We start from the raw sequence: 16038 nt of genomic DNA, 5'->3' as shown, positions 1-16038 counted from the left end.
CCACCCCCCTTTCCTTAGGGCAGGATCCTAGTTATATATCTACATCCCCATTACTTGGTACCAGGGACAGAGCAGCAGCTCCATAGGCTTTGCAGAATTTAGACTGGGGAGGAAGGAGAACACACTCCAGCCCAGACCAGAAAGACCAGAAAATTACCAAGGACCCTTGGCTGGGGCAGCCAGTTTCCTTTGGTAAAAAGGTCCTGGCCTTGCGATCCGATCCGTCACTCCTCAGATGGCCAAGCTCTCCATTTCAACATGAAAGCATACAATGGAAACGCTGCGGCATTTACATCTGAGTGGCCACACCCCAGACATCCTTACAACAACCTAGGAACCTCAGCTACCGATAATCAGCACAGACTCAGGGCAGAATCAATCCAGTCCGGAAGACAGTTAAAATATCAATGTAAAGTAACAATATAACCCCTAAGAAAAGCAATCACACATCTCACTGTCCATGTACTCTCCTGACTTTTCCATGAAAATCTAAAGCTTTGTTTAAAAAAAAAAAAAAAATCAATTTCAGCATTTCGATTTTCATTTGGGGATCACCTCCCCCACTCCCAATCCATATGGTTTGGGTGCTGCTGACTACTAGTCCCGGTCCAGCTGAGGCTCTCAGTCTCAACGATTAGCTCGGGGTCTGACACATCACCTATTCCAAGCCAGCCAGAGTTAGTTCTGGGGCTTTGGTTGGAGCTGGTCTCGAACTGCTACAACTAAATGGGAATCAACTATTTGAAAATGAAACCAACACCAAGGAAAGCAGATGGAGAGAAACAGAATCCTAAAAACTTGGCCTGAGCTCTGAGATTTAGCCATACCTAAACCAGATATATCCTTGGACTTTCTGGTTGTGAACCAATAAATTCTCTTTCTCACTTAAGCTAGTTTGAGTTTGGTCTCTGTTACTCTTAGTGGAAGGAGTCCTATTACATCATTTGATAATGATATATTTAGATTGTGATCTCTGAGGGCCCTTCCATTCCTAATGTCCAGTTGGTCTATAAGCTTCAATAGTGGGAATACAGGGGAAATATTCAGGGGCTACACTTTAAGAAAAAACAATTCTTACTGTACGTTCATTAAGGGACAACTCTTTCCCACAGTGTACATTATAGGTTTTAACTTTGTCCTTTCTTCAATCCTCCATAACTGCACCAGTGTAACCCCAACCGGTAGCCTTCAGGTTGCCTAAGTTAGCCTTTACCTTCTCTACTGTTTCTCAGACCTGGGAAACCCCGCAGGGAGGCTGTGCTAAGGCTGCTGCCCAGGGAACTAGAGCTCTGGCTACCCTTTGGATCACACCCCAGCCAAGTCACCGAAGCTTGATAACCCGGTTACTCCAATTGTGAGACCTAAGTAACTGTCCCTCCTTGTTATTTCCACCCCAATGATAAGTCACAAAAACCAGGTTGTGAAACAAACATGCCACCTACATACATGACATTAGAACTAAAAGGAAAAGGGGTTTCCTCAACTCCAGAAACCAAGGACTGTGGGTATGATGCCTCAGCCCAACCAACTGTAATGGGGATTTTCCTTTCTTTACCAATCAACCTCCATGTATTTACTGAGCAACCATCTATCCCCACTGGGGTGGGCAGTTGGAGGTATAAGAAAGTAGCAGAGAAAACGGTCTCTGCCATCAAAGCCAGACAACCCTAAAGCCCGATTTAATCATGATAACCACATTTAATACTGTTCTCATTAACTGACCACAAATCATAGAAGTTTCCAGTCTTTTCTCACCTTGGAGCTAATTTATAACTATAAATCTTAGTCTTTACTATGTGTGTACATATGATATACACACCCTCATAATATGCCAGTACAACCTGATGATAAAGTTGATAGAGAACGACCAATCCTTTTCTCAGATTAACACCACCATTTACTGCAAAATAAGCCTTAAGAGGGTGGCTAAAAAAAATGGTAGTCTGCTTGGCACCTGGCAGCCTTCTAGGCTCTCAAACTTGGGATTATGAACAACTCTTGGTCTCTGACTGCTGGGACTTACATAAGATGCCTTTATGCCCAAAATAACTCAGGCTATGGCTGTAGGTAAGAAGGATGAAGGTAATGTCCTCTACTTCCCCATCTTAACTGACTTAAACAGTTAACTTACTAAGATACAGGATTTAAGGCAATAATGTTTTCTGGTTTTTCCCCGTCTCCCTGCATTCCCTACAATTTAGCAACCAACTTCTCCAATCAGGAGACCTGTCACAAAACTGATTTGCAATGCTCGATTTAGCATAATGCTGGGAAAGAATGAAACACCCCTCAGCTTTCAATGACTGTGTCATTCAGAGAAGTTGGCCATGTAGGGCATACATATTTAGCTAAGATGACACAAGCCTTTCCACTGCAGGTCACTACTATTATTGTGAGCGCCTGGACTCAGTGACTATTCAAAGTCACAAGGAATTCTTGGCATTCAGTGGCCATTTTGGGCCAAATGTTTCAAACCCAGTGGGCAGAGGATTTAGAGCCAGTCAGACCTGGATTCAAGGGTTGGTTCCACCCAATACAAGCTGGGTGACCTTAAGCAAGTCTCTGACTTCTCTGGTTTCAGGTTTCTTATCTGCAAAATGGGGACAACAACCCCCACTTTTTTGGACTGTAGTGAGGACTAAAGGAGACAGTGCACAGCATGCCCTCAAATACACATGAGCTGACTACCAATATCTATTTTCTCCCTCTTCCTTACCCCAAGTTTTTCTAAATGGCAATGTATCCAGCAAAAAGTCACATTTCCCAACCTCCCTTGGAGCTAAGGGTGACCATTTAGATCTGGCCAAGAAGATGTTAAGATGTACACAGAAATTGCTGGGTGGGTCTTCCAGGAAAGCCTTTAAAAGAAGTGATGCTTAGCTGGCTTAGCTAACCCTTCCCTTCTTTCTGCCTGGAATTTAGACTCTATGCTGGATTGCAAGGTGACAAAAATAAGGATAAAAGCCACCCACCAAAACCTGGGTAGAAAGTGAGAAAGAGCCCAGATCCCAGATGGCATCAGGGAGCTACTAAAACAGCTTGGACTAACTACCTCTGGATTCGTGTTATGTGAGGAAACTAAAACCCAATTTGATGATGCTATCCTAAGCTGGGTTGTTCTATTACTAGCAACCAGACCCAATCCCTAACTGTTACAAGGGGCTAAACATTATTAGCAGGGATTGGGTCCCTCCATTTTTAGCACCTCACAGCAATGCTCTATGTCTGCTTAGAGCAAATTCTTGTTTCCCCCTGCAAGTGGGAAAAGCACTCACCTCAGACCAGGGATACTTCTCTCTTCTTCTTTTCTTCACAAGAACTTGGAAATCAACAGATCATACTAAGCACTGATTATTATTTTATTCTGCGTCTAAACCCTTTATCTCACCAGGAAATAAAAACTACTATTTTCCTCTATCTTAATGCTAAACACACGCACACACCATACACATTAACTCATTCAAAGACTTGGGTAGAAAGAGGAATGACAGCTTGTGGGGCCTTGGTTGGACTTTGGTCCAGTGGCAGATACAGCCTTTCTATCGAAATCACTAGATGATCCCTCCCCACTCTCAACACCTAAATGACCAAACTAGGAACCCAAGAACAAGGACCAGGTCACCGATATTCTTAGAGAGTTTAGTCTGGACCAGATCAAGTAGCAGAAGTCCTGCCCTGGGAAACAAGCTCAGCCTATGCTGACAGACGCTGAGTCCTGAGCACTGACCCCAGTCTCAAGAGGACAGTGGGCTCAAAAGTCAAAACTGACCCTAGGCAAAGTCCATAGACTTGTACAGAAGGCAGAAGAGAAAAGGGCCCAAAGCATCTTGGGAGCCTATGGCAGGCTTGCTCAGTTGAATTAATTCCTACTATTTGAGGGAGGAAATGGCTGGAGAGACAGAGACAGGAGTCTGTTTCTTCTCTCCCCCAGAGTTAAATAGGGCAGTCCCCCTGGGAGCAGAGCAATTATCTGGCTCCCTTTCACGCACTGCTCTAAGTTAACAATAGAAGGCCTGACCGCTCTGACTCTGACGACACACTCCCGAGTTCTCCAGGCTGTCCTCCCCCACAGAAGAGCGAGGCTAGAGAATAAATGAAACACCAGACTGCCAGGCTGAGATGCCTCTTGCCTCAGAGAAGTGGCTACAGGCAAAGTCCCTTGGGAAGTTTTAATGACTGACAAATCAGATAAAGGAGATCTGGTCACTCCAGGTCTCCTCACTTTGTTCATTCCTACCTAGAGAATCCTTCCTTCTTCTTTATAGCTCTCTAGCAGGTAAGTCATGCTCAACCATCACAGTTCAACCCAACCCAGTCTGGAGTTCTGGCCAACTTCGCTCACTTCCCATCACCCTATGGCAGTCGTCATTCTGGATCACTCTTTTTTTTGTGTGTGTGGCCAATGCTTGGTTGTTATTACCATATGCCGGGTCCTACTATGTGCCAGGAACTTGACATAGACCATCTCTAATCCCTACAACAATCAGTACTGTCAAGCCCAGAGGGGCTGAGGGCACTCAATAAGGACCAGATTACCTACAATCAATTGTCTCTACTAAAGAATAGGGACAGTGGCAGCAACAGTGATTACTGAGCACTCACTAAATGCAAAACCCTGAGCTAATAAGCAAGTTAAATATATTACCTCCTCTTATCATTGTACAATCCTCCAAGGCTAGACATATTATTAATCTTTCATTACAGGTAATAAAAGTGAAGCTCTAAGAGGTTAACCAACTTGCCCTGAATCATGCAACCATTGACATAAGCAGGATTCAAAACCCATCTGATCTGACTCCAAAGCCCTGCACCTGGTTGAAAACACTGTCATAAATTACTTCTGCTCAGGGTCCAAGGGGCTTGTCCAACCTCAGGTGTTCCTGCTACACTTTAATCAAAATGATCTGGGTTTAGAAGGCCAAATATTTAGTTCTCTGAAGACAGTGCAGATAGCCAGCAATGTATGGGCCATTTCTGAGCGGGATGATCCCCCACACGTCAATCCTACAACAGTGGTCAGATTGCTCTGAAACACCCCAAATTCTTATTTGAACATCTTAAAGGTACAGGTTTTATAGCTGTTTTGTTCATCCATCCATCCACCCACCTGCCCAGTCAGCCAAACATCCATGCATCTATCCATTAACTGCTCACTATGTGCCAAACACTGTTCCATTTTCAAGGAGTTTATAGACTAGTAGGGGCGACAATGAGAAAGCAGGCCAACACAACTTGAGCATGAAAGTCCTGTGAAAAAGGAATGACAAGCTGGAGCATCTACACTCTGAAGGGTCAGGGAAGGAGGAAATAACATCTAGGCTAAGGCCTGAAGATGCGCTGACATCTTCCTAATGATGGTGAGGGCTGGAGGAGCAGAGGAGCAAGGCCCAGATGGATACTGGTGCCTCATGAGGTGGACCTCCAGCTCTCACCCAAATCCCTTCACAGCCTATTCTCCCCCTTGCTCTCTTAGATGCATCCACACTCCCTTTCTGTTTCTTGAATAAACCAAGTTCATTCTTGCCTCAGGGTGTTTATAAGTGCCATTCCTTCTGCTTAAAGCACTCTGCCTCAGTTTTCCATCCGTAACCTTCATATATCAATCAGACCTCCCCTTCATATCTTCCCTGACCACCCAAACAAAAGTGGCTACTCCTGCCCTGCCCCCTTGTTCCTCTCATCCCATCACCCTATTTTACTGCCTTCTTGCATGGGTCATGATAGAATATTGTCTTCTTGTTTACCTGTTTATGATCTGTCTCCACCATCCTACCCAAGAATCCATGGGACTTTGCCTCTTTGTTTGAATATTGCTGTATTTCTCAGCATCTTTAACAGTGTCTGATGCACAATATGCCCTCAATAAATACTTGTGGAAAAAAAGACTAAATAGATGAACACATGTACAAATGCACCCAATTCAAGAAGTTCAGTACGGCTGGAGCATAGAGAATGGGAAATAGCAAGACATGAGCCAAAGGTGTCATAGGGACCACATCCATGCAGTGCTCTAAATCCCTGAGGAAATTGATTTTTACTCCAAAGGGGATTAGACTACAAGTTTCTTCAGTCCAAAGACAGGACTACAGTTACAGAGAAACCAGAGAGGTTTGGAAACAGAAAAGAGAGGTCTTCTGACAGGCCTTCCTATCTGAGCTGCTTGCCAGTTTTGTGAACTGTAAAGGCAAGCTGACCTCCTTGCTTAGTGCTTTAATTTGTTGGAAAGGATAAGACATCCTTAGACAAGAGATAAAACACAGTCCAATGCAGGGGAGTGGGAAGGACAGATTTCAAGACAGTTCGAAGTCCGGCAAGTGGAAGAACATGGAAATGGGGGGGAAGAAATTATGAACAGAAGGAGTTAGTGAGCAGGCTTTGGCAGAATGATGGGAGAATGATGGGAGAATACTCAGATTGGCAGAATGATGGGAGAATACTCAGCTTTGAGCCTAGGCTAAAACACTGTGTGCATCCAATTTAAAGGGGATAAAAAGTTGCATTAAAGGTTATCTCTTAAACAGGAACAATTGCTGTCACACCTACACATTGCTTTGAGAACAAAAGTTTTCAACAGAGCAGGCACCCTGGGCTGTAGGGAAAATGCTACCACCTGGGAGTTTCTTATTTATTTCTCTTTACAAATAGTGTTATTTCTGTAATCCTTGATCCTCCCTCTTGCACTTACCACAGTTTATGAGTGTAAAAGGCAGAAATCTATATCCTTAATATAAGAGGTTTTACCAAGGTCTAAAAAAAAAAAAAAAAAAAAAAAACCTTAAGGTCCAACCCCTTCCAGTGCATGGGTTTGGACCTTAAGAATACGTGAATGAACTTCTATCAAGAGACTCCGAAGCCTATGTAGGAAACAAGGGGATAAAAAGTCAAGAGTTGCAGCAAGGGTGCTCAGCTCTGCTCCTGGGTCAGAGGAATGATGTGGGAAGAGGCTGGAAGAAGGAGGGGAGGGGCAGGTGGAGAGATGGTGCTGCAGGAACCTGGGCAGAACAGAACCACAACTCATAGCTGCTAGGGGATGAGTACATCCTGATAAGGGAGACAGTACAATTTGTTCCTAGAAGACTCCTCATCAGTGTGATCCAGAGGATGAATGATGAAACTGGAAGAGCCCATGACATTGTTAACCCAAACCCTATGGGAGGTAGCATGTCTGATACAAAGTATCTTTGGTATCCTATTAAGTACGCACCTTACACATATATTTTTTTAAAAGTTTCTATTTATTTGAGAGAGAGTGAGTGCATGCTTGAGAGAGAGAGAGAGCATGAGCAGGGGCATAGGGAGAAGCAGACTCCCCGCTGAGCAGTGAGCCTGATGTGGGGCTTGACCCCAGGACCCTGGGATCATGACCTGAGCCGAAGGCAGACACCAAACTGACTGAGCCACCCAGGCGCCCCTACGTTCATTTATTTAACTGAATACTTGTAATAGCTCTATGGACTAAGAAAAACTGAGGTTTAAAAAGCATACCTACTCTGTACAAGTGACTCAGCTAGAAAGCAGTAGAGCTGGGATTTGAACCCACATCTATCTGACTTCAAACACTAATAAGCTTTGGGTAGAAAATGAAAGGTAAAAGAAAACAATACAGAAGAAAGTGAGGGGTGCATCAGCCTGGATATTAATTGTCTGTGCCTCCTTTATCCCATCCCAATGAGTCATTTTTCCTTCCTCTGCCCACAGCCCCGGCATTGATGTGGGCATTCACCCCTACCTCACCCTCAGTCCCTGTGGTCTGGTTCTCAGAAGTAAAGCATGTATCCTGGGCTTGTGCCAATCAGCATGTGCATTCCCTGGCCACAGTACATGGTTTAGGGTTTAAATGTGATCTAAGCCTGTCTAATCAGAATGGCTCTGGACAAGACTCTGGCTCTTTCCTTCTGGATTTCCCCCACCCCACCCAGATGACAGGGGTCCAGGGTTACTGCAGCTAACTTGCCACCAGGATCTGCGAGGGATCTCCACATGGAGTGAAGAATGAATCCAAACCAGAGGTGGCCAGAGCCTAGAGCCTGAGACAATGACTTACAATACTGTTTGAGCCTTGAGCCCACCTGTTTCTAAAGCTAGACCTATTCTGAACTTTTTAGTGAAGGCAAACAATGAATTCCTCCCTTTTTAAGATAAATTTGGGGGCACCTGGGTGGATTAGTCAGTTAAGCCATCCGCCTTTGGCTCAGGTCATGATCCTGGAGTCCCGGGATCAAGCCTGGCATCGGGCTCCCTGCTCAGTAAGGAGTCTGCTTCTCCCTCTCCATCTGCTCCTCCCCCTGCTTGTGCTCTCTCACTCGCTAATAAATGAATGAAATCTTTTAAAAAAAAAAAAAAAAGATAAATTTGTCTGCATTTTCTGCTACCCATCAGGAGTCCTACTATATATACCACATACATAAAGCATCTGCCCGTATGAATAAGAACAGAAGCATCTGGTGAGACTCGGGTTGGGCAGAGACTGATACATGACCACTGGGGCCCCCCACCTAACACAGATGGAGGTTTTCTAATGCAGATCACCAAACTGGAAGAGAGAGAAGATTTAGTACTGCCTGATGAATAATTCTAACTAACCAAATGTCTGAACATCTTATTCTGGGAAAATAGAACATTTAATAAGTCTGGATTTGCTTAGCTGACTATTTCATCTCTCAGAAAGCTAAAGGAAAATGCTATTCTGCCCTTATTCAGACTCAGAAGGTTAAACAAGTTGGGTTTTTTTGTTGTTGTTGTTGTTTTTTAAGGAAGGAACCTTAGGCAAGCATGATGGTGGGATTTTAATAATTTATTAAGGGCATAATAAGAACAAATTTTAAAAGTTCAGAGAAAATCTAGGGACAATAGCCTGAGACCCTAAAAGGGGAAGGAAGGCAGCCCAACAGATAATGGATGGAGCCTCTCCAAAACAGAATCTGGGGAGAGTTAATTACAAAATCTTCAGGTAGGAAAAAGTTAAAAAAAAAAAAAAAGCCAAATCTCAGCTATCAAATTAATCCTGAATGGTTCAAGGCAGGCATCACTTTTCAATCACAATACTTCTTCCTGTTAAGCCTGATTTCATTCTCAGGCTACCTTTGACCCAGTGCCCTAATCAGCCATGATGAACTGAGCAGAAATGGGACACAAGAAAGAACGCATTTGCCATTGCTGGTCTAAAGAAGCCAGTGTTATAACACAGGCAGCCCTCAGAGCTCAAGTTAGAAAAGGACATGCACAAAAATGGAAGGTGAGGCACAAAATCAAGCACAGATGCACAGCGGAATGGGCCCACAGGAATGATGGCAAAAAGGGCAAAGTCTGGAAGGAGCTGAGCTTGGTTTATTTAAAGCAAAGCAAAACAAAAACAAACTTTTTATTTTTCTAAGAATTAAAATGAAGGAGGGGAGAGCTTTAAAAGAATATGAAATACAGGTAACTCTGCTTGGGGAAGATGATGCGCATAAATAAAGCTGAATGCTTTAACTTCTGGATTTAGTTCCATGTCTTCCTCAAGAAGCATGATCTTCTCCATGAAAAGGAAAACAACCTTAGTTATGAGAGACTGTAAGTCCAAGACAGGGAGGAAGATGGGAAAGGCCCCAGGCGTCAGCACCCCAGGGCCCAAAGGGAACTCGGAAACAGGCTCAAGAAACCTCTCAGGTGATCTCTGAGGAATCAAAGAGAATGGGAAAATGGGCAGAATATTAGAGGCTTGCAAACAGCATCCTGATTTTCGAAAGAAGGGAAAATCAGATTCCATTCACCGTAAGACTGGACAGCCTACCATCAACCAAGAGGCTAAGCTGCATCCTAAGCTGGGCAGATTTCACAGCACACAGGAAAGAAAGCAACCAAGAAAAGGCATACAACTCAGTAGAAAAATGGGTAGAGGACAGGTACAGGCAGTTCCCTGGAGGGGAAATATAAGTAGCCAATAAACAGAAAAGATTTCCACCATCATGCAGATACACACTGAAATAACCAGATACTATTTATCTACACAGCAGCTCAGCAAAAAATTTAAAAGCTTGGTAGTATCAACTACTGGCAAAGATGTGGGGAGATGAGCACTCTCACTAGGGGACTATACAGCTTTCTTTTTTTTTTTTTTTTTTTTTTTAAGATTTTATTTATTTATTTGAGAGAGAGCACATGAGAGGGGGGAGGGTCAGAGGGAGAAGCAGACTCCCCGCTGAGCAGGGAGCGCGATGCGGGACTCGATCCTGGGACTCCAGGATCATGACCTGAGCCGAAGGCAGTCGCTTAACCAACTGAGCCACGCAGGCGCCCTATACAGCTTTCTTTAAAGGGCAATTTGGTATACTGATTAAAATAAAAAATGCATTGTATTTTGACCCAGCAGTTTGAAAGACACACATGCAGAGGCCTGTAGAAGGTTTTTCATTACGGAACTATTTATAATGGTAAACGTTGAGAAAAAATAAACCAAGGTTTGGAGCGTTATGGTCCTTTAATAAAATGCCATATACAACAATCCAAAATAAAGTTGATCCACATAACACTAATAAAGAAGGATTTTGGGGGGGGAAAGGTTGACAAGCTAAAACACACCATATGAAATCCATTTATAGTCGCTGAAAAATCCTGCCTTTAGGTTGCTGGAGAATAACCTTTTGTTTTGAGGCCTCACTGAAAGACCACAGTCAAAGAGGCCTCTAAACAGAGCGAGATGTCCAGATAGTGAAAAATGGGCCCATGTCAGAGGAGGACTGGCTAAAAGCACACCCTAACTTTTCCAGGGCTCCCTTACCCTCTCTGAGCCCCTGATTCCACTCATCATCCTCCTGCACTTTCTCTCAAGGAATTACCCACAGCCAACAAACTCAAGAATTTCAAGATCCTTGACTGTACCCTTGGTTTGCCCACTTGAGGGAAGGGGTGGCTGGACAAAAGCTCCCTAGCTAGCCCCAGCAACATGGTGGGCAGTCTTGAGGCACATTTTCAGTTTGTAAGATCTTTCTCATCTGTCTCTCCCTCTTCCCCAGTCTGTCCCTCCCACCACACATCAGAGAAGGACAAATGAGAAATACACCAGGTTCCAAGGCTCCATATCCCAGGCTATCACTTCACCCTTCCAGGTCTTTGCATTTCTCTGCCCAATGAAGAGGACCAGATAACTTCTGGGGGACCTTACTGTGTATGCATTCTCCTCCCAGAAGAATTCATTGTTAAATAGGACCTCAAAGAAAGCGCAGTGCTTATATACGAGTGAATGAAAGTGGAATTTGGGGCACCCAAGTGTTCTTATCTGGATCCCCATCCTAGTGTGGGAAGTTCTCTGACAGGGACCTTCCACTGGGACTGACCTCTTTAGTGATGATCGAGACAGCACCTGTGCGGCCTGGTTCATGGCCCGGACCCACGCGTTCATGTCCTCCTGGGTGTCGGCACTGAAGTAGTAGGTCCTCATGCCTGACTGCTCGGCCTGAGAGCCCCCCGTGGAGCTGTTATAGATGAGTGCTCGCATCCCTGTGTGCACAGCCTGTAAGCGGGAGGCAGAAACCCAGGTCAGAGAGGTCAGCGCACGTTTTACTTCCGGGAGCCAAAACAAGAAGACACTCCAGCCACGTTCTCCCCTCTTCCAGATTAAAAGCCCAGGCACCACCCAGCCTGTTCTGACACCTGGAAAACATCATGGCTGGATTCCCCTTTCCTAGTGCAGTCAGCCCCGGGGACAGCTGTGTCTGGTCCCCCTGGTAAAGCCCTGCAGCTGTACCTGTTCCTATTTCTCTTCCTCTGGCTCAGGGAGGGGTACACAGTCAAGGTGTATGCAAGAGAGAGTTTTTCAAAACCCTCATTCTGTCGAAGCAAACTCTCTGGAATCCCTGTTTGGGTTCTTCTGAAGCACGTGATTACTGGACTTGAGCCAACAATCAGCAGTAACAGCAGGTGGCTTAGCTCAGGTATTCACTGGGCCTCCCAGCTTGGCCATGAAATGTGACGTGTGCCCATCGAAGCTGCCGCTCTTCTCCTCTCTCCAAAGAGGCACTACAAAGTTTGACATTTGACTGAAAATTCTTGTGCACCTACTATGTGCTAGGAAGCCTCAAGGTGCTTTCACATGTATCCTTGCAAAAAGCCCGTGAAGAGGTACCAGAAACGACCACTGAAAAGCATCCAGGATGGGTGCAAACAAGAGGCAACACCAGTTCCTCCCTCTGTGTTCTGATAGGCAGGGGCCTGTCCTAACTTTGTAATGAAAAACCTCACCAAATCTACATAGGATGATGGTGTCAGGAGGAAGATCAGCAGAGCTGATCAGTGCCTGCTATGTGTCTCCTGGGTACGGCCATGACTCTAATCTCATTTTAATCCCAATAGCCCTGAGAGGTAGGGACAGAATCTCTATTTTACAAATGTGGCAAATGAAGGTCAGAGATGTTAAGTAACTTTCCCTGATCTGCATGCCCAGAAACGGATTCTTCACAGCATTTAACATTACCTGGCATTATCTATTTTACACACTAGTTTGTTTGTCATCTGTCTCTTCCCTCCAGAATAGAAATTCTAGGAGAGCAAGGACTCTATTTTGTTCACTAAAGTATCCCCAGGAATAGTGCCTGGCGTATCGTTGGTGCTCAATAAATTTTTGTTGAATAAATGAAGAGTTGGAACCAGGATTTATTCCTAGGTCTATCTGATTCTGAGTCCAAGCTTCTCTATACAATGTTCCCAGGTCCTACCCAGAAATCCAATAATCTGGATCCAGATTGAAAGGCAGACCTCATGTAAGGACCAGTCAGAGAAAACAAAATGAAAGAACCAATTAGGAGCTGGGAAATGACATGCTTCTAGAATCACTAATGGTCATGGATGAAACATCTCAGATGAACTGTCAACATTGGCTTCTGCAACCCACACTAACATCTAGGTCCAAAATGCATATAAAATATGGGCCTGCTACTGACATTAACATACCTGAATCTATCTAGCTAGTTCTAAGAGTACAGGCAAACAGCCTGAAGCTAAGAGTCCCTACAGTGACCAAAGCAAACCTGATATCCTTCCTTGCATGTATAAGAGGTTATTCACTGTCCCAGAAAAGATTCCTCCTGTTTTAGCAAGGTGGAGATATGACAGTGAGAAAAGAATAAAAAGGAACGTGTTGTGTCTTACTAATGAATCAGCAGAAATTCTTGGAAAAGTTCCCCTGGACAATGACCCCATAACATCTCTGATATCTCCTCCCAGACCTTCTGCCCAGTCACAGAGAGTTCTAGGACAGGCACCCGCCCCACCAGACACAAGGCCACCCATAAGCATAAGGCACCCTCAAGGGTATGATAGAGAGAGCAGGTCCCCACTATACTAGTGTTCATGGAGCCAGGCTTGTCCAGGAAATCAACATGGGACACTCTTCAAACATGGAGAGTTGGCATGTCTACAAATGGGCCTTGGGAGTTAGATCCATCATTACGGAGGAGCTACACACGATCACAAACAACTTCTAACCAAATTGCCAATATGTGCTGTCTTCAGCTGCCCTTGGTTCTGAAGAATAGGTTCTTGACTACATTCTGCCTGTGTTTGGTCGTAAAAGATGTATTAACTGTGAAGGTTACAAGTACAGGGAGTTGGCCACGTGAACCAAGTTCAAAGTGCACTGAGTCTGAGGAAGATGCCAGAGCCAAGATGATGAGAAGTCTTCTCATCCCTTCCCTAGTCTCATCTCAAAGATGCTCCCTTCCCATCTGCTCTTCACTTTCCAATTCGCACAGTCCTCCTAGGCAACTTTGTACAACTGAAGAAAAAACTTCAGGCTATACCTAAAGGAAATGAGGATGTAAGCAAGGAACATTCTACCTCAAAAACTTAATGCCTCTAGGATATGACTGCTCTCCTGGCCCTTAGGACTCTGGTCTTGATCCAACAGTAGCGAAGGAAGCTGGAATGCTCACACCTCACGCCCCCAGCATCAACCTTTAGAACATAGAGGCCTAGGGTCAGGGCCTATTAACTGACTGACTCATTCTCTAACTCATTCATTTAACAATAATTTATCAGTGACTGTTTATGTGAAAGGCACTATACCAAAAGGGACAGCCTTAATCAAGGCCAAGACAGTTTACAGTCACATAGAAAGACCATGGACAAATAGCTACAATTGTAGTTAAGTGTCATCAAGAAGCTCAGGATGCTGTGAGAGAGGACAGCTGGGGAACCTGGCCTGCCCTAGAGAAGGACCTACCTACGGAACTGACATTTAAGCTGCCCTCTACATAGGAAGCAAATATTTTAGTAGGAGTAGCACAGAGGGACATGTGGGACCCCGGTGTGGACAAGAGTATGATATGTTCAAGGAAGAAGCCAGCGTGCCTGGTAGGGAGAAAAGGAGAGAGCAGGGTGAGATGAAGTTACTGGAGTTGGCAAGGCCAGGTCACCAGGGTCTTGTGGTCATGTTAGGGTTTTGTCACATTTACAAGAGCAAGGAGAAGCTATTAAAGGGTTTGAGTGGGGGAGTGGGGAGATCAGATTTTTGTCTGGAAAAACCACTCTGGCTACAATATGAAGAGGTTAGAGCCGGGCTGGGGCACATGAGGGGACAGGGGGCAGGAGACCACTATAAGAGTAAGGAGAGAGATGGTGGCAGGGGCTGAGAAGAAGAGGATCGCCCCAAGTCTGGATAAAAGTAGCAGGTAATATCAGCAGGACCTGGGAATGGACTGGCCATGAGAGCTGAGAATGGCAATTGTCAAGGGTAAGACTGCCAGGTTCATGACTTACAAAGACTGTGGTGCCCATTTGTTGACATTAAGAAGGAACTCCTCATGCCCAACCTTCGGGCTGACTGTGAGCATCACAATGAACTGGGTAGGCACTCAGGCCCCAGAATCAGTCTGACATGCATGGTGAGCATGCTTCTTACCCCAGGGCAGCCCTGGACAAGCTGCTCAACCGCCCCAGGCCTCTATTTCCTCGTCTTCAAAATGGGACTGTGGTTGATGATGATGTTTACATTAAGGCTGTGTGAGCATTAAAAGAGATAATATAACCTATAACGTTTCCTTTGATTAAGAAAACGGGAAAAAACAGGTATCTGTAACATCTGTGCCTTGGTCGCTGGTAGAAACCAGAAGGCACTTCATATCACATTATGACTGGTGTAAATATCTTGAAATAGCATTATGCTCATTGCCACTTTGAAATTACAATAATTATTACAGGTTATAGGTTAAAAAAGCCTACCATTTATAAGGCTCAAAAGATATGTTAGTTGAGGTTATTATAGGACCAGTCACTTGAGTAATCTAAGCTGACTGACTGAAGGAACTTTCTAGAAATTTTGATTCTTCTCTGCCCTCTCCCCATTGCTAATGTACAGAGAACTAAACATGAATTACAAGGAAGCCTGAACTTGGGAAATGTAAGCAGTTACCTGACCATGACTCCGAATACAAATGACTGCTCTATGTGGTCTCTGTTTACAGAATGGGACTAGCCCCATCTACCCAGGCAGAACTAGCTGATGGGCTAGTTTTCCCGGTGAAAGCTCTAGATAGGTAAGTCAACCACTTGCAGTGCAGTGATAGAAGAGCTGCGGATGTACAGAAGAAGGGCACCTAACCTGTCCAGAGGGCTCAAGGAAGGCTTCCTGAAGGAGGTGACCCCCAAGCAAAGACCTGAAGGACCAGTAAGAGTTGGGGAAAGAACATTCTGGGCTGTGGCTGAAGCTCAGGCAAAGGCCTGTGGGCAAGAAATGCCCTGGGGCCCCAGGCAACTGCACAGGGCTGGAGGGAAAGTTTAAGATGGAGTGGTTAAAAAGGACTGGATAGGTAAGGTGGGGCTGGTAAACCAAGACGGGGCTTTATCCTGCAGTCACTGGGGAACCACTGACAGATTTATGGTGAGAGCACACAGCCTGGACAGATGTGCAATTCAGAAACAGTGTGGAGGATGGACTGGAGGCTGCAGAGTCTGAGGGCTGAAGCAGGGGTAACCAACACCTACAGAGCACTCACCATGTGTCAGGCATGGTTCTGGCAGAAACTTAGTTCCAACAGGAGGGATGACAACAGCCAAGACAGAATA

General features: G+C 44.9%; 1 protein-coding gene across 1 annotated transcript in view; it reads right to left on the bottom strand.

Annotated features, from left to right (window-relative positions):
* PLEKHA7 (pleckstrin homology domain containing A7) overlaps positions 1-16038 on the bottom strand; it is a 213415-nt gene that overhangs the window by 49827 nt on the left and 147550 nt on the right. Inside the window, exon 8 of the mRNA XM_045895292.3 lies at positions 11316-11491. Coding sequence (XP_045751248.1) covers positions 11316-11491 — 176 coding nt within the window. The remainder of the gene's footprint in view (positions 1-11315; positions 11492-16038) is intronic.

Source organism: Mirounga angustirostris, unplaced genomic scaffold (assembly GCF_029215605.1).
Source record: "Mirounga angustirostris isolate CCGP_5_RB_7025 unplaced genomic scaffold, mMirAng1.0.hap1 SCAF_13, whole genome shotgun sequence".
NCBI lineage: Eukaryota > Metazoa > Chordata > Mammalia > Carnivora > Phocidae > Mirounga > Mirounga angustirostris.
Note: the sequence above shows the minus strand (reverse complement) of the source record. Positions and strands in the feature narration are given on the sequence as shown.